The following is a 24,964-nucleotide window of genomic DNA, read 5'->3' as shown; positions in this document are numbered from 1 at the left end:
CGGTTCCTTATTAGGCAAGATACAATATTTATTCCTTGTCTCCTGGGATGGAAGAAGCTAGCTCTTCTATTGTCCTCCATCCATTCCTCAGTGCTGATGCTTATTTTTCCAACTATATTATCAGGGGACCACCGACGACATCACAACAGAAATACCCTGCAAGTACAAAATCTGTGCGCCAGCCGGTGTGATGGTACAGAGGGAAAACGCTCGTGTTCCACCAGCTATCCGCGGCTCCGTGCAGGGACTTTTTCCACTTCTCTCGGTTTGGGGATTTTAACGGAAAGCATTTGTTCGATCAGGAGGAAAATCTGGTTAGCGGAGCAACACCATGTCCGCCACGTTCCCCGGTTTGGTCCATGATGCCGAGGTATTTATGTATTATCACTCTTCATTATCAATAACATTTAGGAATATAATCTACCAGTTACAGTAACCACACCTGTTTGCTACATGCATATTTAAAGTTATAGTAATCGCACCTGTTTGGTACAAGCGGATTTAAAGTAAAGTCGTTGTGATGCGTCTCCAGAAAGCAAAGCTTCAGATACCGTGGGTAATGGGAGAGGACTGGCTTCGGGAAACTGGACTTATTTGTTTTATTTGTGTGAAGAGTGAGGGAATAAAATGAGGGAGGCAGATGAGGCTTGTGTGTGTAAACCGGTACCGGGTGTGATTAGAACATTTAGGGCGGAACACTGGTGGCTCACTGCCTGCCACCCAGCGCGCGTTCAGAGCTGAGACCCAAATAATAATACAACAGCACGCGCTCTAAAACGCTGCACTGAAAATGACAGATACCGTGTACAACGCACACACACACTGAGGTCTTGCGCTGCTGTGCGTACCCCTCCCAGGCTCATGGAATCACATTTTCTTCGTGTTTTTTCTAAGAGCTTTGAGTGTTTGAGTTTGAGGTGTTAAGAGAGAGAGAGAGCGGTAAAGAGAGAGATGGTAAATGAAATGACACCCTGATATTTTCCTTTATTCCTCTCAGATACGTCATGACGGGTCCAACAGTTACCGTCTGATGCAACTCGGTTGCCTCGAGAGCGTCGCCAACTCTTCGGTGGCCTATAGCTCGTCCTCGCCGCTCACAGCCTACCCCGCGGCGGCTACAGAGTTCGCCTCGCCCTACTTCTCCACCAACCACCAGTACACCCCCCTGCACCACCAGTCCTTCCACTATGACTTCCAGCACTCCCACCCAGCCGTGGGCCCAGAAGCATATGGCCTCAACTCTCTCCACTCCGGGCAGTACTACCAGCAGATCCACCATGCAACACATGGAGATGCAGACTTCATCAACCTGCACAGCGCCCGTGCACTTAAGTCCTCGTGCCTGGACGAGCAGCAGCGGCGCGAGCTGGGCTGCCTGGACGCCTACCGGCGCCATGACCTGTCTTTGATGACGTCACACGGTGGGCAGTACGGCATGCACCACGACCAGAGGCTGCTGCCTGCAGCCGGTCTGGGGCTCCCTCCCCCCGGGGCGGATGACCTGCAGGTACCCCCTCTCCTCTTCTCTCTCCTCTCCTCCACTGTTGTCATCCTGATCAAACACCACCAATTCACCAAACAGCCACACTGGCTATAGTCCACCACGAAGTTTAATTTCAGACCCTAAATACTAAACCCTAGCCCCTATTTCCTAAACCCTAGCCCCTATTTCCTAAACCCTAACTCTTGTCACTCTCAAACACAGAGACACGAGCGTATCTCTGCTCTCTCACGCGCTGCAGAACTGACGAGGAGGATTCGGTCAAAATAAAATGGAATATTCCATGAATGAATATGGCATTAGGCTGATATTACATTAGATGGAGAGGAATTAAAAGATGAAGTAATCTAGAATACAACTGAATAGAATAAACTCTGCATTAAAACAGTTAATATGAGAAATTCACTCCCATTATTCAGTCCACACTCTATTTTACTCTAAATGCACGTGACCTATATTTTACATATTATTTTCGATGTAAAGAAATGGTGTGTGTGTGTCCGGCTGGTGAGGCGGTGAAAAGACGCTGGTTCTCTCTTCTCTTCTGAAAGCGGATTAAGGGATTGGGGTTCAGGGCACAATGGGCTGCTCGGGCACCGTAAAGCACCGTAGTTTATCCAATTACCGACTTAATGTCAATCAACTTGTTCTTTTATGCAGCGACATCTGAGCCGCTTCTCTGGTTAAACACACTGCTGCACTGGACAGAACAACTTCCAGTTATCACTGCTGCACTGGACAGAACAACTTCCAGTTATCACTGCTGCACTGGACAGAACAACTTCCAGTTATCACTGCTGCACTGGACAGAACAACTTCCAGTTATCACTGTTGCACGAGACAGAAACATCTCGTTTTAAGCACGTTGCATCATTCCTTTATCGAATTATTCCTTTCTCAATTTTACAACCAAACTGGTAAGATACCAGAAGTAATTCAATTGGAAGTAAGTTAACCATAAATAATTAAACTACTAGGATACCAGACGTAATTCAACTGCTAGGATACCAGAAGTAATTCAACTACTAGGATACCAGACGTAATTCAACTGCTAGGATACCAGAAGTAATTCAACTACTAGGATACCAGAAGTAATTAAAAGTAATTCAATATGTAGAATACCTGAAGAAAATCATCTGCTAGACCTAGATATATATTTACCTGACTAATAGTACTAGTATAGGGATATTTGCTAACTACTTGTTTGTGGTATTAATATAGGATAATAACTAGTTAATTAATAATATTTATATGGGGCAATGTGATAACTTGTTGAATAATAATTTTAATAGCGTAGCATAGTAAAATAGTCTGCTGATAAGAGCTGTAATAATAATAATGATAATAATAATCACAATAATAACAATAACTAACAATAATAACAAAACCATAATAACAATAATAACAACAACAACAATAATAAGAACAATATTAAGAACAATAATAATAAGGAAGGTGTTCCAGATCCATGAGCCTACCGTATCTTTCTGTTGTGAATGTTCTCTTATTTAGGCCATTAGGATAACAGTTATGATTATTCTGATTATTCTGATTATTATTATAGATATTAAGAGTCTTGTTTTTATTTAGATGTTAATGTATTTCAATATGTCACCAACATTACCGCTTTCATTATGTAGATTGTTATCAGACCTTTGAGTGGCGTGTTGGTAAGAAGGGTTGCCACACACACACACACACACACACACACGCTAACACACACAAATGCACAAACACGAGCGAGCGCGAGGTCTTCGACCTTCTTTAGAAAATAAAGGCACGTGAACCTGAGCAGAACAGATGCAGTCTGTCTCGTGAGCACATCGCATTTTTTGAGCGCCTAAAGAGATTTCCATGCTCAACAAAAGAGCTGCCACACCTTTCCCCCGTCATGCTCCCTAACTCTTTCTCCCGTTAGACACTTAATGTATGCGAGACCTCTGCGTTTTGTATATTGATTTTATAATCACTTTAGCTTCGGAGTAAAAATGTTCTATACAGCCTAGTTTGTTAAAAAGACTTCCACGGCCTCTTCCGTGTGGAGCGAGAAAGACAGCCGAGTGTTTATTTTAATCAGGGTTGTGTCTGCACCCCGGCCGCTCGCGGCTCACACCGGGGATTAACGGGGTTCTTCTCAATAACAGCTCGTGTTCCTCAGTCGTTCGGATGACATCACTGATATCACCATGTGTAACAGGTTCCACATCTGTGGTTAGGATCGGTTATAAGCGGTAACAACAGGTAGGCGCAGGTGTCAAAACACACACACACACACACACACACACACACACACACACACACACACACACACACACACACACACACACACACACACACACACACACACACACACACACACACACACACACACCACTGTGGGCTGGGCTGAGCGTTCTCGTCCATCCTGAGGTTGACGCACTGCGCCAAGCGCGTGTGTGTGTTTCTGTATTCTGATTCTTGATTGTTTATCACCTTGTATTATTATTATTATTATTATTATTATTATTATTATTATTATTATCATTAATATGACGCTGTTTCAGGGCTCCGTGGAGGCGCAGTGTGGGCTTGTGCTCAATGGCCAAGGCGGCATCATCCGGAGAGGTAAGACACACCATAAACACACACACCATAAACACACACACCATAAACACACACACCTTGCAACCCACACCATAAACACACACACCTTGCAACCCACACCATAAACACACATTAACATGAATACCCATCTCCTTCCCTGTCTGGTAAAATTAACAATCGAAAAGACAAGATGGGAAGCATTATCTAAATCAAGGGAAAATATATTTTTGTTTTTCTAGACAATTTTATGACACACCACTGTACTATTTTTCATTTATCTCTCAGTTTGTGTTTAAAATGGTTAAAATGGTTTGTGTTTAAAAGGATATCACGTCAATCCAGAGAATTCTACTACTATGCCTCAAGCTGTAATGTCGGGTTTAATTGACGCTATCAGTGCACTTTCCATTGTAGAATAGAGAGCGCGTAATTCTTTCTCTCAGATCTGTCATTCTCCTAACCAACTCCATTATCAAAATTAACAATGAAAAGAAGAAACCAAAATTAATATTGCCTAACAATGATAAAAATGACAACAACAATAATAATAATAATAACAGTAATAATAATAATACATATATCAATAAGTTATAGTAAGAGTTATAATAACAGAAATAATAACAGTTATAATTACTGTTGTAATAACAGCAATATCACTAACAATAATAACAGCAATATCACTAACAATAATAACAGTAATATTAGTAATAATAATAGCAGTAATAATAGTAATAACATTAATAATAGCAATAATAATAACAGTAATAATAGCAATAATAACAGTAATAATAGCAATAATAACAGTAATATTAGTAATAATAACAGTAATAATAGTAATAACATTAATAATAGTAATAACAATAACAGTAATATTAGTAACAATAATAACAGTAATATTAGTAATAACATTAATAATAGCAATAATAACAGTAATATTAGTAATAATAATAATAGTAATAATAATAACAGTAATAATAATAACAGTAATAATAGCAATAATAACAGTAATAATAGCAATAATAACAGTAATATTAGTAATAATAATAACAGCAATATTAGTAACAATAACAACAGTAATATTAGTAACAATAATAACAGTAATAATAGTAATAACATTAATAATAATAACAATAACATTAATAATAGCAACAACAATAACAGTAATAATAGTAATAACAGTAATAATAATAACAATAATAACATTAATAATAGCAACAATAATAACAGTAATAATAGCAATAATAACAGTAATAATAATAACAATAATAACAGTAATAACAATAACAGTAATAATAGCAATAATAATAATAACAGTAATAATAGCAACAACAATAACAGTAATAATAGCAATAATAATAATAACAGTAATAATAGCAACAACAATAACAGTAATAATAGTAATAACAGTAATAATAGTAATAACAGTAATAATAATAACAATAATAACAGTAATAATAGCAATAATAATAATAACAGTAATAATAGCAACAACAATAACAGTAATAATAGCAATAATAATAATAACAGTAATAATAGCAACAACAATAACAGTAATAATAGTAATAACAGTAATAATAGTAATAACAGTAATAATAATAACAATAATAACATTAATAATAGCAATAATAATAACAGTAATATTAGCAATAATAATAATAACAGTAAGAATAGTAACAATAATAACAGTAATAATAGTAATAATAATAACAACAGTAATAATAATAACAACAGTAATAATAGTAATAATAATAACAGTTGTACTAGTAATAAGGACAACAGTTATAATTACAGTTGTATTAACAGAAATAGTCGTAATAATACAGTAATAATAGTAACAATAATAACTGTAAAAATAGTAACAATAATAACAGTAGCAACAATAACAGTAATAATAACAGCTGTAATAACAGTAATAATAACAGTCATACAGACAGTTCTAATAACAGTTCTAGTAATCATAATAATATTTGTTATAATAACAGTAATTCTAGTAATAATAACAGTAATAATAACAGTTATAGTAACCGTAATAATAATAGTAATAATAACAGTAATAATAACAGTAATAATAACAGTTATAGTAACCGTAATAATAATAGTAATAATAATAGTAATAATAACAGTAATAATAACAGTTATAGTAACCGTAATAATAATAGTAATAATAACAGTAATAATAACAGTAATAATAACAGTTATAGTAACCGTAATAATAATAGTAATAATAACAGTAATAATAACAGTAATAACAATTACAGTAATAATAAAGGTAATAATAATGACACTAATAATAGTAATAATAATAATAACAGTAATAGGATGAATATTAATAACATAAATAATATAGTTATAATAACACAAATAATTACAGTAATAATAACAATAATAATAGTAATTCTAACAGTTATAATGATAGTCGTTTGGTAATTTCATTGTTTGGCCTTCACAGTAATAACATAATAAAAAAAAAAGAGGTAATTTCATTGTGTTGGCCTTCACAGTAATAATGGAAGGATGTTTTGATGTTATTTCATTATGTTGAGCTTCACAGTAATAACATAATTATTTTTTTTATGTAATTTCATTGTGTTGGCCTTCACAGTAATAATGGAAGGATGTTTTGGTAATTTCATTGTTTGGCCTTCACAGTAATAACATAATTTATTTTTGTATGTAATTTCATTGTGTTGGCCTTCACAGTAATAATGGAAGGATGTTTTGGTAATTTCATTGTTTGGCCTTCACAGTAATAACATAATTATTTTTTTTATGTAATTTCATTGTGTTGGCCTTCACAGTAATAATGGAAGGATGTTTTGGTAATTTCATTGTTTGGCCTTCACAGTAATAACATAATAATTTTTTAATGTAATTTCATTGTGTTGGCCTTCACAGTAATAATGGAAGGATGTTTTGATGTTATTTCATTATGTTGAGCTTCACAGTAATAACAGAAGGATGTTTTAATGTCATTAGTGAAAACTTATGGCTGTTTTTATTACTTGTTATCTTTGACAAATTGGAAATTAACTGTATAATGAAATATATCCTGAGGGTGTAGAAATAGATCATACAACCCTGAATGTTATTCCTGCTGATTTGAATCCACTAGGCTGTTGACTTTTCCATTTGTTTGTGTGGTAAAGTAAATAAAATGTCAATTAAAAACCAAAATTAGAACATTTAAATAAAAACTTTTAGCTAGAGCTAAAGGGACAACAAAAATCAAACAGCTTTCTGGTATTTTACCCATCACTTTCTGTTGATGTGAAAGTATTTTACCCCATCACTTTCTGTTGATGTGAAAGTATTTTACCCCATCACTTTCTGTTGATGTGAAAGTATTTTACCCATTCCCTTTCTGTTGATGTGAAAGTATTTTACCCATTCCCTTTCTGTTGATGTGAAAGTATTTTACCCCATCACTTTCTGTTGATGTGAAAGTATTTTACCCATCACTTTCTGTTGATGTGAAAGTATTTTACCCCATCACTTTCTGTTGATGTGAAAGTATTTTACCCATCACTTTCTGTTGATGTGAAAGTATTTTACCCATCACTTTCTGTTGATGTGAAAGTATTTTACCCATCACTTTCTGTTGATGTGAAAGTATTTTACCCCATCACTTTCTGTTGATGTGAAAGTATTTTACCCATCACTTTCTGTTGATGTGAAAGTATTTTACCCATCACTTTCTGTTGATGTGAAAGTATTTTACCCATCACTTTCTGTTGATGTGAAAGTATTTTACCCCATCACTTTCTGTTGATGTGAAAGTATTTTACCCATCACTTTCTGTTGATGTGAAAGTATTTTACCCCATCACTTTCTGTTGATGTGAAAGTATTTTACCCATTCCCTTTCTGTTGATGTGAAAGTATTTTACCCATTCCCTTTCTGTTGATGTGAAAGTATTTTACCCCATCACTTTCTGTTGATGTGAAAGTATTTTACCCATCACTTTCTGTTGATGTGAAAGTATTTTACCCCATCACTTTCTGTTGATGTGAAAGTATTTTACCCATCACTTTCTGTTGATGTGAAAGTATTTTACCCCATCACTTTCTGTTGATGTGAAAGTATTTTACCCATCACTTTCTGTTGATGTGAAAGTATTTTACCCATCACTTTCTGTTGATGTGAAAGTATTTTACCCATCACTTTCTGTTGATGTGAAAGTATTTTACCCATCACTTTCTGTTGATGTGAAAGTATTTTACCCCATCACTTTCTGTTGATGTGAAAGTATTTTACCCATCACTTTCTGTTGATGTGAAAGTATTTTACCCCATCACTTTCTGTTGATGTGAAAATATTTTACCCATCACTTTCTGTTGATGTGAAAGAAGCAAAGAAGGCTGTTATTATTCCGTTATTCTCGAGCTATAAACACGTGTAGTCGTCCACCGAGCAGCCTGTGTCTAGTAGTTCATGTTTCATAAATCAAATCAAAGTTTATTTGTCACGTGCACCGAGTACAACAGGTGTAGTAGACCTCACAGTGAAATGCTGAATACAACAGGTGTAGTAGACCTCACAGTGAAATGCTGAATACAACAGGTGTAGTAGACCTTACAGTGAAATGCTGAATACAACAGGTGTAGTAGACCTCACAGTGAAATGCTGAATACAACAGGTGTAGTAGACCTCACAGTGAAATGCTGAATACAACAGGTGTAGTAGACCTCACAGTGAAATGCTGAATACAACAGGTGTAGTAGACCTCACAGTGAAATGCTGAATACAACAGGTGTAGTAGACCTCACAGTGAAATGCTGAATACAACAGGTGTAGTAGACCTTACAGTGAAATGCTGAATACAACAGGTGTAGTAGACCTCACAGTGAAATGCTGAATACAACAGGTGTAGTAGACCTTACAGTGAAATGCTGAATACAACAGGTGTAGTAGACCTCACAGTGAAATGCTGAATACAACAGGTGTAGTAGACCTCACAGTGAAATGCTGAATACAACAGGTGTAGTAGACCTCACAGTGAAATGCTGAATACAACAGGTGTAGTAGACCTCACAGTGAAATGCTGAATACAACAGGTGTAGTAGACCTCACAGTGAAATGCTGAATACAACAGGTGTAGTAGACCTTACAGTGAAATGCTGAATACAACAGGTGTAGTAGACCTCACAGTGAAATGCTGAATACAACAGGTGTAGTAGACCTCACAGTGAAATGCTGAATACAACAGGTGTAGTAGACCTCACAGTGAAATGCTTACTTACAGGCTCTAACCAATAGTGCAAAAAAGGTATTAGGTGAACAATAGGTAGGTAAAGAAATAAAAACAAGTGTAAAAAGACAGGCTATATACAGTAGAGAGGCTATATACAGTAGAGAGGCTATATACAGTAGAGAGGCTATATACAGTAGAGGGGCTATATACAGTAGAGAGGCTATATACAGTAGAGAGGCTATATACAGTAGAGAGGCTATATACAGTAGAGAGGCTATATACAGTAGAGAGGCTATATACAGTAGAGAGGCTATATACAGTAGAGAGGCTATATACAGTAGAGAGGCTATATACAGTAGAGAGGCTATATACAGTAGAGAGGCTATATACAGTAGAGAGGCTGTATACAGTAGAGAGGCTATATACAGTAGAGAGGCTATATACAGTAGAGAGGCTATATACAGTAGAGAGGCTGTATACAGTAGAGAGGCTATATACAGTAGAGAGGCTATATACAGTAGAGAGGCTATATACAGTAGAGAGGCTATATACAGTAGAGAGGCTATATACAGTAGAGAGGCTATATACAGTAGAGAGGCTATATACAGTAGAGAGGCTATATACAGTAGAGAGGCTATATACAGTAGAGAGGCTATATACAGTAGAGAGGCTGTATACAGTAGAGAGGCTATATACAGTAGAGAGGCTATATACAGTAGAGAGGCTATATACAGTAGAGAGGCTGTATACAGTAGAGAGGCTATATACAGTAGAGAGGCTATATACAGTAGAGAGGCTATATACAGTAGAGAGGCTATATACAGTAGAGAGGCTATATACAGTAGAGAGGCTATATACAGTAGAGAGGCTATATACAGTAGAGAGGCTATATACAGTAGAGAGGCTATATACAGTAGAGAGGTTATATACAGTAGAGAGGCTATATACAGTAGAGAGGCTATATACAGTAGAGAGGCTATATACAGTAGAGAGGCTATATACAGTAGAGAGGCTGTATACAGTAGAGAGGCTATATACAGTAGAGGCTATATAAGGTAGAGAGGCTATATACAGTAGAGAGGTTATATACAGTAGAGAGGCTGTATACAGTAGAGAGGCTATATACAGTAGAGAGGCTATATACAGTAGAGAGGCTATATACAGTAGAGAGGCTATATACAGTAGAGAGGTTATATACAGTAGAGAGGCTATATACAGTAGAGAGGATATATACAGTAGAGAGGCTATATACAGTAGAGAGGCTATATACAGTAGAGAGGCTATATACAGTAGAGAGGCTATATACAGTAGAGGGGCTATATACAGTAGAGAGGTTATATACAGTAGAGAGGCTATATACAGTAGAGAGGTTACATACAGTAGAGAGGCTATATACAGTAGAGAGGCTATATACAGTAGAGAGGCTATATACAGTAGAGAGGTTATATACAGTAGAGAGGCTGTATACAGTAGAGAGGCTATATACAGTAGAGAGGTTATATACAGTAGAGAGGCTATATACAGTAGAGAGGCTATATACAGTAGAGAGGCTATATACAGTAGAGAGGCTATATACAGTAGAGAGGCTATATACAGTAGAGAGGCTATATAAGGTAGAGAGGCTATATACAGTAGAGAGGTTATATACAGTAGAGAGGTTATATACAGTAGAGAGGCTATATACAGTAGAGAGGCTATATACAGTAGAGAGGCTATATACAGTAGGGAGGCTATATACAGTAGAGAGGCTATATACAGTAGAGAGGCTATATACAGTAGAGAGGCTATATACAGTAGAGAGAGGCTATATACAGTAGAGAGGTTATATACAGTAGAGAGGCTATATACAGTAGAGAGGCTATATACAGTAGAGAGGCTACATACAGTAGAGAGGCTATATACAGTAGAGAGGCTATATACAGTAGAGAGGCTATATACAGTAGAGAGGCTATATACAGTAGAGAGGCTATATACAGTAGAGAGGCTATATACAGTAGAGAGGCTATATACAGTAGAGAGGCTATATACAGTAGAGGCTATATAAGGTAGAGAGGCTATATACAGTAGAGAGGTTATATACAGTAGAGAGGCTGTATACAGTAGAGAGGCTATATACAGTAGAGAGGCTATATACAGTAGAGAGGCTATATACAGTAGAGAGGCTATATACAGTAGAGAGGTTATATACAGTAGAGAGGCTATATACAGTAGAGAGGCTATATACAGTAGAGAGGCTGTATACAGTAGAGAGGCTATATACAGTAGAGAGGTTATATACAGTAGAGAGGCTATATACAGTAGAGAGGCTATATACAGTAGAGAGGTTATATACAGTAGAGAGGCTATATACAGTAGAGAGGCTATATACAGTAGAGAGGCTATATAAGGTAGAGAGGCTATATACAGTAGAGAGGCTATATACAGTAGAGAGGCTATATACAGTAGAGAGGCTATATAAGGTAGAGAGGCTATATACAGTAGAGAGGCTATATACAGTAGGGAGGCTATATACAGTAGAGAGGCTATATACAGTAGAGAGGATATATACAGTAGAGAGGCTATATACAGTAGAGAGGCTATATAAGATAGAGAGGCTATATACAGTAGAGAGGCTATATACAGTAGGGAGGCTATATACAGTAGAGAGGCTATATACAGTAGGGAGGCTATATACAGTAGAGAGGCTATATACAGTAGAGAGGATATATACAGTAGAGAGGCTGTATACATTAGAGAGGCTACAAACAGTAGAGAGGCTATATACAGTAGAGAGGCTATATACAGTAGGGAGGCTATATACAGTAGAGAGGCTATATACAGTAGAGAGGCTACATACAGTAGAGAGGCTATATACAGCGGCATAAACTGTCTAGGTGTGTGTGTATATGTGTGTGTGTGCTACTCTGTCTAGGTGGGTTTTTTTGAGGGGGGTGTTCAGGTAGCTTGATGCGGAATCTCTCCGCTATCACTTTTGGTTAATGGTGTGTAGGATTTAGCCGCGAGCTCCACTGCTCCAACCATCACAACCAATAATCTTTGCTTTACCTCGCGCTCCCGTATCGATAGCTTCTCTCGCCTCGGGCGACCGCTTTGATATGCTAATGCGGCGCGGCCCGAATTCAGCTGAGATCATATTAATGTTGTTCTTTCTGACGCCGGCTTTGGCGCCATGAATATTCACACAACCTTTTTCAAAAGAAATCTCTCCAGAAACGCGACTCCTACTTAGAGCACTGTCTGTGTTTTAATCACCAGCATCCCACCAAGCCTTCAGCATCTGATCAAGCTTATCACCCTCCGCGTGCACGCGCCCTCTCTCAGACGGCTGCTGGGTTTGTGTGGGCTGTGCTGCCTTGTGACAGGTGCTATAAACATTGTGGTTAAAATAGGAGGAGAATGACATTTGGCCCATGTCTCATTTTCTTTAATTTTCATGGTAAACTTGTAAAAGGCGCTTGATTCCGAGTGTGATCCCGCCGCTGCCCGAGGCTACTCTCCGCTGCTTAAATAGAGCTATCGCCTCTGGGCCCACGAGCTCCACCGTACTATCGGCAATAGCTCCTTTTCCATTGCCCGTGGCAACATAAAATACAAACTACTTTGATTCAAAACATTTTTGGAGGAATTACTATGATGTGAACTCACAGCTTTCAGAGATGTGAGCCTGACTGACATGCCAGGCCGGAAACTGTCACACAGCCGGAATTCACACACACACACACACACACACACACACACACACACACACACACACACACACACACACACACACACACACACACACACACACACCACACACACACGCGCGTGCACACACGCACCCGCACACACACGCACACACACGTACACGTTATTAGCCTATGACCATATTTAATCCTGTATCAAATAGTGAAAGAATATGGCTGGATTTGCAAGCCTTATTTAAATGAAAGTGAATCAATGTCTGTGTTCTCATTGATAAAGTGTTGTCAGTCCATCCTCCCTGTTACCCTGATGCTCTGCCTCCTAGACTCCTAGCAGCTGCTAGGGCTGTTTTCTATTTGTATTTGTTAGGGAACATCAATCTTTTAACCTTGTCTAATACAACTACACATGTTTAATGGTGAGCGAGCGTTGAGCCTTTTCTTTTCCAATTATATTTATCAGGGATCCCCATTAGTTCCCTGCCAAGGCAGCAGCTACTCTTCCTGGGGTTTATCAGGGATCACCATTAGTTCCCTGCCAAGGCAGCAGCTACTCTTCCTGGGGTTTATCAGGGATCACCATTAGTTCCTGTCAAGGCAGCAGCTGCTCTTCCTGGGGTTTATTATGGATCCCCATTAGTTCCTGCCAAGGCAGCAGCTACTCTTCCTGGGGTTTATTATGGATCCCCATTAGTTCCTGCCAAGGCAGCAGCTACTCTTCCTGGGGTTTATTATGGATCCCCGTTAGTTCCCTGCCAAGGCAGCAGCTACTCTTCCTGGGGTTTATTATGGATCCCCATTAGTTCCCTGCCAAGGCAGCAGCTACTCTTCCTGGGGTTTATCAGGGATCCCCATTAGTTCCCTGCCAAGGCAGCAGCTACTCTTCCTGGGGTTTATCAGGGATCCCCATTAGTTCCCTGCCAAGGCAGCAGCTACTCTTCCTGGGGTACAATGCGTTTGGGTTAGGGTTACTTACATTACATATAAAACAAAATATACAAATGTACATCATATAAAATTATTACACCACTACATATATGCAATATAAATGTATAATACCACCAAACAACAATATGTACAAGTGTACGTGTGTGTAGTGTGCGTATGTGTGTGTCTGTACCTGTTAGTGTGTCGCTTCACAGTCCCCGCTTTCCAAAAATGTATTTTTATGTTTTTAAATCTGATTCTACTGCTGCATCAGTTACTTGATGTGGAATATTGTTCCATGTAGTCATGGCTCTATGTAGTACTGTGCTCCTCCCATAGTCTGTTCTGGACTTGGGGACTGTGAAGAGACCTCTGGTGGCATGTCTTGTGGGGTGATGGGTGTCTGAGCTGTGTGCCAGTAGTTTAAACAGACCTCTGGTGGCTTGTCTTGTGGGGTATGCATGGGTGTCTGAGCTGTGTGCCAGTAGTTTAAACAGACAGCTCGGTGCATTCAACATGTCAATACCTCTCATAAATACAAGTAGTGATGAAGTCAATCTCTCCTCCACTTTGAGCCAGGAGAGATTGACATGCATATTATTAATATTAGCTCTCTGTGTTCATCCAAGGGCCAGCCGTGCTGCCCTGTTCTGAGACAATTGTAATTTTCCTAAGTCCCTCTTTGTGGCACCTGACCACATGACTGAACAATAGTCCAGGTGAGACAAAACTAGGGCCTGTAGGACCTGCCTTGTTGATAGTGTTGTTAAGAAGGTAGAAACTAGGGCCTGTAGGACCTGCCTTGTTGATAGTGCAGAGCAGTGCTTTATTATGGACAGACTTCTCCCCATCTTAGCTACTGTTGTATCAATATGTTTTGACCAGGACAGTTCACAATCTAGTGTTACTCCAAGCAGTTTAGTCACCTGGCGCACGGGTCCCACCTCGACAACATCCGGTGAAATTGCAGAGCGCCAAATTCAAAATACAGAAAACGTAATATTAAACCTTCATGATAATACAAGTGTCATTCATGATTCTTTAGCTTAAGTCTTGGCAATCTAACCGCATCGTCGGATTTCAAAAAGGCTTTACGGCGAAAGCACAGCATTCGATTATCTGAGGTCAGCGCCCCACAACAACATATTATCCAAACAAGCACAGGCGTCACAATATCCCAAATAGCAATAAAATAAGTCACTCACCTTTGAAGATCTTCCTCTGATCGCATTCACAAGAGTCCCAGGAACACAATGAATGGTCATTTTGTTCGATAAATTCCATATTTATATCCCAAATAGTCAGTTTAGTAGGCGTCATTGAGTTCAGTAATCCACCTGTTCAGAATGCAGACATAGGAGTTCCAAAGGTTACAAGTAAAGTTTATCCAAACAAATCAAACGACATTTGTAATTCATTATTAGGTACTCTAATATCTAAATAAACGATAATATTTCATACGGAGCGAACTATATTCAATAGGAAAGGAAAAGAATGCAGCGCGCTCCCTCGGTCACGTGCGCAATGAGACTAGTTTTGCCATGGGACTTCCTGAGGATAAACAACTATTCCTCGTTGGTTTTTCAGAATACAAGCCTGAAACCATGTATAAAGACTGTTGACATCTAGTGGAAGCCATAGGAACTGCAATTTGGGATGCGGAAGTCTTTGGTTTCAATAGCTTAAGCTTGGAATTGGCTGGCAGGTCAACAGAAAAAAAATTGGTCCTCAGGTTTTTGCCTGCCAAATCAGTTCTGTTATACTCACAGACATAATTTTAACAGTTTTAGATACTTTAGAGGGTTTTCTATCCAATACTACCATGCATATGCATATCCTAGCTTCTGGGCCTGGAGGGGGTTAGGAGGTTAGGGGTAGTTAGTGGGGTTAGGAGGTAAGGGGGTAGTTAGTGGGGTTAGGAGGTTAGGGGGTAGTTAGTGGGGTTAGGAGGTTAGGGGGTAGTTAGTGGGGTTAGGAGGTTAGGGGGTAGTTAGTGGGGTTAGGAGGTTAGGGGGTAGTTAGTGGGGTTAGGAGGTTAGGGGGTAGTTAGTGGGGTTAGGAGGTTAGGGGGTAGTTAGTTGGGTTAGGAGGTTAGGGGGTAGTTAGTGGGGTTAGGGGGTAGTTAGTGGGGTTAGGAGGTTAGGGGTAGTTAGTGGGGTTAGGAGGTTAGGGGGTAGTTAGTGGGGTTAGGAGGTTAGGGGGTAGTTAGTGGGGTTAGGAGGTTAGGGGGTAGTTAGTGGGGTTAGGAGGTTAGGGGGTAGTTAGTGGGGTTAGGAGGTTAGGGGGTAGTTAGTGGGGTTAGGAGGTTAGGGGGTAGTTAGTTGGGTTAGGAGGTTAGGGGGTAGTTAGTGGGGTTAGGAGGTTAGGGGGTAGTTAGTGGGGTTAGGAGGTTAGGGGTAGTTAGTGGGGTTAGGAGGTTAGGGGGTAGTTAGTTGGGTTAGGAGGTTAGGGGGTAGTTAGTGGGGTTAGGAGGTTAGGGGGTAGTTAGTGGGGTTAGGAGGTTAGGGGTAGTTAGTGGGGTTAGGAGGTTAGGGGGTAGTTAGTGGGGTTAGGAGGTTAGGGGGTAGTTAGTGGGGTTAGGAGGTTAGGGGGTAGTTAGTGGGGTTAGGAGGTTAGGGGGTAGTTAGTGGGGTTAGGAGGTTAGGGGTAGTTAGTGGGGTTAGGAGGTTAGGGGGTAGTTAGTTGGGTTAGGAGGTTAGGGGGTAGTTAGTGGGGTTAGGAGGTTAGGGGGTAGTTAGTTGGGTTAGGAGGTTAGGGGGTAGTTAGTGGGGTTAGGAGGTTAGGGGTAGTTAGTGGGGTTAGGAGGTTAGGGGGTAGTTAGTTGGGTTAGGAGGTTAGGGGGTAGTTAGTTGGGTTAGGAGGTTAGGGGTAGTTAGTTGGGTTAGGAGGTTAGGGGGTAGTTAGTGGGGTTAGGAGGTTAGGGGGTAGTTAGTGGGGTTAGGAGGTTAGGGGGTAGTTAGTGGGGTTAGGAGGTTAGGGGGTAGTTAGTTGGGTTAGGAGGTTAGGGGGTAGTTAGTGGGGTTAGGAGGTTAGGGGGTAGTTAGTGGGGTTAGGAGGTTAGGGGGTAGTTAGTTGGGTTAGGAGGTTAGGGGGTAGTTAGTGGGGTTAGGAGGTTAGGGGGTAGTTAGTTGGGTTAGGAGGTTAGGGGGTAGTTAGTGTGGTTAGGAGGTTGGGGGTAGTTAGTGGGGTTAGGGGTTAGGAGGTTAGGGTTGGGAGGGTTAGGAGGTTAGGGTTAGGGTTAGGAGGTTAGGGTTAGGAGGTTAGGGGGTTAGGGGTTAGAGTTAGGAGGTTAGGAGGTTAGGAGGTTAGGGTTAGGGTTAGGAGGTTAGGGGGTTAGGGTTAGGAGGTTAGGGGGGTTAGGGTTAGGAGGTTAGGGGTGGTTAGGGGTTAGGGTTAGGAGGTTAGGGGGTTAGGAGGTTAGGGTTAGGGTTAGGGTTAGGAGGTTAGGGGGGTTAGGAGGTTAGGGGGGTTAGGAGGTTAGGGGGGGTTAGGAGGTTAGGGGGGGTTAGGAGGTTAGGAGGTTAGGGGGGTTAGGAGGTTAGGGGGGTTAGGACGTTAGGGGGGTTAGGAGGTTAGGAGGTTAGGGGGGTTAGGAGGTTAGGGGGGGTTAGGAGGTTAGGGTTAGGTCCCTGAACCCTATATGTTACTAGTGTTTGTTTAACATGTGTATCTGTGTTCTATCTAGGAGGTACCTGTGTGGTTAGGGTTAGGGTTAGGAGGTTAGGGTTAGTGTTTATTTAACATGTGTATATGTGTTCTATCTAGGAGGTACCTGTGTGGTGAACCCTACAGATCTGTTCTGCTCTGTGCCGGGCCGTCTGTCCCTCCTGAGCTCAACCTCTAAATATAAAGTCACCATCGCTGAGGTGAAGAGACGGCTCTCGCCTCCAGAGTGTCTCAACGCCTCACTTCTGGGAGGAATATTACGCAGGTACACACACACACACACACACACACACACACACACGCTCACACACTCAATACTACTAAACATTTTGAAGCTAAACATATATATAATTTTCAAAGACTGAAATGATAACAAAAACATGAATAACAGATTACTGCTATTAGCCCATAGAAACACATTGAATAACAGATTACTGCTATTAGCCAATAGAAACACATTGAATAACAGATTACTGCTATTAGCCCATAGAAACACATTGAATAACAGATTACTGCTATTAGCCCATAGAAACACATTGAATAACAGATTACTGCTATTAGCCAATAGAAACACATTGAATATCAGATTACTGCTATTAGCCAATAGAAACACATTGAATAACAGATTACTGCTATTAGCCCATAGAAACACATTGAATAACAGATTACTGCTATTAGCCCATAGAAACACATTGAATAACAGATTACTGCTATTAGCCAATAGAAACACACTGAATAACAGATTACTGCTATTAGCCCATAGAAACACATTGAATAACAGATTACTGCTATTAGCCCATAGAAACACATTGAATAACAGATTACTGCTATTAGCCCATAGAAACACATTGAATATCAGATTACTGCTATTAGCCCATAGAAACACATTGAATAACAGATTACTGCTATTAGCCCATAGAAACACATTGAATAACAGATTACTGCTATTAGCCAATAGAAACACATTGAATAACAGATTACTGCTATTAGTCCATAGAAACACATTGAATAACAGATTACTGCTATTAGCCAATAGAAACACATTGAATAACAGATTACTGCTATTAGCCCATAGAAACACATTGAATAACAGATTACTGCTATTAGCCCATAGAAACACATTGAATAACAGATTACTGCTATTAGCCCATAGAACCACATTGAATAACAGATTACTGCTATTAGCCCATAGAAACACATTGAATAACAGATTACTGCTATTAGCCCATAGAAACACATTGAATATCAGATTACTGCTATTAGCCCATAGAAACACATTGAATAACAGATTACTGCTATTAGCCCATAGAAACACATTGAATAACAGATTACTGCTATTAGCCCATAGAAACACATTGAATAACAGATTACTGCTATTAGCCCATAGAAACACATTGAATAACAGATTACTGCTATTAGCCAATAGAAACACATTGAATAACAGATTACTGCTATTAGCCCATAGAAACACATTGAATAACAGATTACTGCTATTAGCCCATAGAAACACATTGAATAACAGATTACTGCTATTAGTCCATAGAACCACATTGAATAACAGATTACTGCTATTAGCCAATAGAAACACATTGAATAACAGATTACTGCTATTAGCCCATAGAAACACATTGAATAACAGATTACTGCTATTAGCCCATAGAAACACATTGAATAACAGATTACTGCTATTAGCCCATAGAAACACATTGAATAACAGATTACTGCTATTAGCCAATAGAAACACACTGAATAACAGATTACTGCTATTAGCCCATAGAAACACATTGAATAACAGATTACTGCTATTAGCCCATAGAAACACATTGAATAACAGATTACTGCTATTAGCCCATAGAAACACATTGAATATCAGATTACTGCTATTAGCCCATAGAAACACATTGAATAACAGATTACTGCTATTAGCCCATAGAAACACATTGAATAACAGATTACTGCTATTAGCCAATAGAAACACATTGAATAACAGATTACTGCTATTAGTCCATAGAAACACATTGAATAACAGATTACTGCTATTAGCCAATAGAACCACATTGAATAACAGATTACTGCTATTAGCCCATAGAAACACATTGAATAACAGATTACTGCTATTAGCCCATAGAAACACATTGAATAACAGATTACTGCTATTAGCCCATAGAACCACATTGAATAACAGATTACTGCTATTAGCCCATAGAAACACATTGAATAACAGATTACTGCTATTAGCCCATAGAAACACATTGAATATCAGATTACTGCTATTAGCCCATAGAAACACATTGAATAACAGATTACTGCTATTAGCCCATAGAAACACATTGAATAACAGATTACTGCTATTAGCCCATAGAAACACATTGAATAACAGATTACTGCTATTAGCCCATAGAAACACATTGAATAACAGATTACTGCTATTAGCCAATAGAAACACATTGAATAACAGATTACTGCTATTAGCCCATAGAAACACATTGAATAACAGATTACTGCTATTAGCCCATAGAAACACATTGAATAACAGATTACTGCTATTAGTCCATAGAAACACATTGAATAACAGATTACTGCTATTAGCCAATAGAAACACATTGAATAACAGATTACTGCTATTAGCCCATAGAAACACATTGAATAACAGATTACTGCTATTAGCCAATAGAAACACATTGAATAACAGATTACTGCTATTAGCCAATAGAAACACATTGAATAACAGATTACTGCTATTAGCCAATAGAAACACATTGAATAACAGATTACTGCTATTAGCCCATAGAAACACATTGAATAACAGATTACTGCTATTAGCCCATAGAAACACATTGAATAACAGATTACTGCTATTAGCCCATAGAAACACATTGAATAACAGATTACTGCTATTAGCCCATAGAAACACATTGAATAACAGATTACTGCTATTAGCCCATAGAAACACATTGAATAACAGATTACTGCTATTAGCCAATAGAAACACATTGAATAACAGATTACTGCTGTTAGCCCATAGAAACACATTGAATAACAGATTACTGCTATTAGCCAATAGAAACACATTGAATAACAGATTACTGCTATTAGCCCATAGAAACACATTGAATAACAGATTACTGCTATTAGCCAATAGAAACACATTGAATAACAGATTACTGCTATTAGCCCATAGAAACACATTGAATAACAGATTACTGCTATTAGCCCATAGAAACACATTGAATAACAGATTACTGCTATTAGCCCATAGAAACACATTGAATAACAGATTACTGCTATTAGCCAATAGAAACACATTGAATAACAGATTACTGCTATTAGCCAATAGAAACACATTGAATAACAGATTACTGCTATTAGCCAATAGAAACACATTGAATAACAGATTACTGCTATTAGCCAATAGAAACACATTGAATAACAGATTACTGCTATTAGCCCATAGAAACACATTGAATAACAGATTACTGCTATTAGCCCATAGAAACACATTGAATAACAGATTACTGCTGTTAGCCCATAGAAACACATTGAATAACAGATTACTGCTATTAGCCCATAGAAACACATTGAATATCAGATTACTGCTATTAGCCCATAGAAACACATTGAATAACAGATTACTGCTATTAGCCCATAGAAACACATTGAATAACAGATTACTGCTATTAGCCCATAGAAACACATTGAATAACAGATTACTGCTATTAGCCCATAGAAACACATTGAATATCAGATTACTGCTATTAGCCCATAGAAACACATTGAATAACAGATTACTGCTATTAGCCCATAGAAACACATTGAATAACAGATTACTGCTATTAGCCCATAGAAACACATTGAATAACAGATTACTGCTATTAGCCCATAGAAACACATTGAATAACAGATTACTGCTGTTAGCCCATAGAAACACATTGAATAACAGATTACTGCTATTAGCCCATAGAAACACATTGAATAACAGATTACTGCTATTAGCCCATAGAAACACATTGAATAACAGATTACTGCTGTTAGCCAGTAGAAACACATTGAATAACAGATTACTGCTATTAGCCCATAGAAACACATTGAATAACAGATTACTGCTATTAGCCCATAGAAACACATTGAATAACAGATTACTGCTATTAGCCCATAGAAACACATTGAATAACAGATTACTGCTGTTAGCCCATAGAAACACATTGAATAACAGATTACTGCTATTAGCCCATAGAAACACATTGAATATCAGATTACTGCTATTAGTCCATAGAAACACATTGAATAACAGATTACTGCTGTTAGCCCATAGAAACACATTGAATAACAGATTACTGCTATTAGCCCATAGAAACACATTGAATAACAGATTACTGCTATAAGCCCATAGAAACACATTGAATATCAGATTACTGCTATTAGCCCATAGAAACACATTGAATAACAGATTACTGCTATTAGCCCATAGAAACACATTGAATAACAGATTACTGCTATTAGCCCATAGAAACACATTGAATAACAGATTACTGCTATTAGCCCATAGAAACACATTGAATAACAGATTACTGCTATTAGCCCATAGAAACACACTGAATAACAGATTACTGCTATTAGCCCATAGAAACACATTGAATAACAGATTACTGCTGTTAGCCCATAGAAACACATTGAATAACAGATTACTGCTATTAGCCCATAGAAACACATTGAATAACAGATTACTGCTATTAGCCAATAGAAACACATTGAATAACAGATTACTGCTATTAGCCCATAGAAACACATTGAATAACAGATTACTGCTATTAGCCCATAGAAACACATTGAATAACAGATTACTGCTATTAGCCCATAGAAACACATTGAATAACAGATTACTGCTATTAGCCCATAGAAACACATTGAATAACAGATTACTGCTATTAGCCCATAGAAACACACTGAATAACAGATTACTGCTATTAGCCCATAGAAACACATTGAATAACAGATTACTGCTATTAGCCCATAGAAACACACTGAATAACAGATTACTGCTGTTAGCCCATAGAAACACATTGAATAACAGATTACTGCTATTAGCCAATAGAAACACATTGAATAACAGATTACTGCTATTAGCCAATAGAAACACATTGAATAACAGATTACTGCTATTAGCCCATAGAAACACATTGAATAACAGATTACTGCTATTAGCCCATAGAAACACATTGAATAACAGATTACTGCTGTTAGCCAATAGAAACACATTGAATAACAGATTCACTACATGGAACAACAGTCCCCCAATATTTTTTAAGTGTCTCTCCTATATCTGTTTAAGAAGATCAGGAAACATATATAATTTTTTACATGTATTTAACCCTTTATTTTTTACAATAAACAGTCTCCATATATAGTTCCATTAATTTCAACTGATACCGGGGGACCTTCAGACGAATCCAGTGAGGCCTGGGGGGGATCCTAGAGCAAAACAACATCTCACCTTTCTACAGGGGGGTCATATTAGTGTGTAGCGTAAACGGTTCAGACGCTACATACAGAGGTTGGCAGATCGGCTGTATCGACTTAAGATGAATCCCAAGACGCATCTTGGGGGCGTAGAGCAAACCGTTCGGACGCTACAGACGATTTCATGAGAAGACCGATTTTCGGGATGTCTCCTGGTCTGACCAACACTGCTCTAGCTCCGTTACCTTTCACCCCAGATGGGATGTCTCCTGGTCTGTTACCTACACAGTGGGACTCCAGCTCTGTTACCTTTCACCCCAGATGGGATGTCTCCTGGTCTGTACCAACACGATGGGAGTCTCTAGCTCTGTTACCTTTCACCCCAGATGGGATGTCTCCTGCTCTGCTACCTTTCACCCCAGATGGGATGTCTCCTGGTCTGTTAACCCCAGATATGCTGCTTAGCTCTGATACCTTTCACCCCAGATGGGATGTCTCCTGGTCTGACCAACACTGCTCTAGCTCTGTTACCTTTCACCCCAGATGGGATGTCTCCTGCTCTGCTACCTTTCACCCCAGATGGGATGTCTCCTGGTCTGACCATCACCATGTCTCCAGGTCTGTTACCTTTCACCACAGATGGGATGTCTCCTGGTCTGTTACCTTTCACCCCAGATGGGATGTCTCCTGGTCTGACCATCACCGATGCTCTAGGTCTGATACCTTTCACCCCAGATGGGATGTCTCCTGGTCTGTTACCTTTCACCCCAGATGGGATGTCTCCTGGTCTGTTACCTTTCACCCCAGATGGGATGTCTCCTGGTCTGTTACCTTTCACCCCAGATGGGATGTCTCCTGGTCTGTTACCTTTCACCCCAGATGGGATGTCTCCTGGTCTGTTACCTTTCACCCCAGATGGGATGTCTCCTGGTCTGTTACCTTTCACCCCAGATGGGATGTCTCCTGGTCTGTTACCTTTCACCCCAGATGGGATGTCTCCTGGTCTGTTACCTCACCCATGGGCTCTAGCTCTGTTACCTTTCACCCCAGATGGGATGTCTCCTGGTCTGACCTATCACCGATGGGATGTCTCCTGGTCTGTTACCTTTCACCCCAGATGGGATGTCTCCTGGTCTGTTACCTTTCACCCCAGATGGGATGTCTCCTGGTCTGTTACCTTTCACCCCAGATGGGATGTCTCCTGGTCTAACCAACACTGCTCTAGCTTTGTTACATTTCACCCCAGATGGGATGTCTCCTGGTCTGTTACCTTTCACCCCAGATGCGGAAGTGCGATATATGCAGATGTGGTGGATTGAGATGCATCCAATGCAAAAAACAATACAGATATCTCAAGCTTAAACTGCCAGAGATGAAACCTAATGCTAATGCTAATTATATTACTGCGTGTGACCGGACATCAACTTTAGGGGGTTAATTGATATTAATATGTAATTATTTTAATGAGATGATAGTATATTTTATTTTATTGCTGTGATAATGTATTCTAATGCAGAGCTAAGTCTAAGAATGGTGGTCGTTGTCTGAGAGAGAAGTTGGATCGACTGGGACTCAATCTGCCAGCTGGACGGAGAAAAGCTGCCAATGTTACACTCCTCACCTCTCTGGTGGAAGGTAGGAATAACTCATCCCTCTATCCTCCCTCTAAACCTAATAAAACTAATTCCTCTATCAATCTACATCCCTTAAAATAACTCATCCCTCTATCAATCTGGACCACCTAATATAAATCATCCCTCTATCAATCTGGACCACCTGATATAAATCATCCCTCTATCAATCTAAACCTAATAAAACTCATCCCTCTATCAATCTGGACCACCTAATATAAATCATCCCTCTATCAATCTGGAACACCTGATATAACTCATCCCTCTATCAATCTGGACCACCTGATATAAATCATCCCTCTATCAATCTGGACCACCTAATATA

The 24,964-nt window shown here is 39.0% G+C and overlaps 1 protein-coding gene across 1 annotated transcript in view; it reads left to right on the top strand.

Annotated features, from left to right (window-relative positions):
• Nucleotides 1-238: 238 nt before the first annotated feature.
• Nucleotides 239-24,964, top strand: part of LOC106608380 (transcription factor AP-2-delta) — a 45,792-nt gene continuing 21,066 nt past the window's right edge. The window contains exons 1-5 of the mRNA XM_045721250.1: nt 239-370; nt 998-1,507; nt 4,045-4,105; nt 17,651-17,816; nt 24,525-24,643. Of these exons, the coding sequence (XP_045577206.1) occupies nt 332-370; nt 998-1,507; nt 4,045-4,105; nt 17,651-17,816; nt 24,525-24,643 (895 nt within the window). The 5' untranslated portion in view covers nt 239-331. The remainder of the gene's footprint in view (nt 371-997; nt 1,508-4,044; nt 4,106-17,650; nt 17,817-24,524; nt 24,644-24,964) is intronic.

This window comes from Salmo salar, chromosome ssa06 (assembly GCF_905237065.1).
Source record: "Salmo salar chromosome ssa06, Ssal_v3.1, whole genome shotgun sequence".
In the NCBI taxonomy this organism is placed as follows: domain Eukaryota; kingdom Metazoa; phylum Chordata; class Actinopteri; order Salmoniformes; family Salmonidae; genus Salmo; species Salmo salar.
Note: the sequence above shows the minus strand (reverse complement) of the source record. Positions and strands in the feature narration are given on the sequence as shown.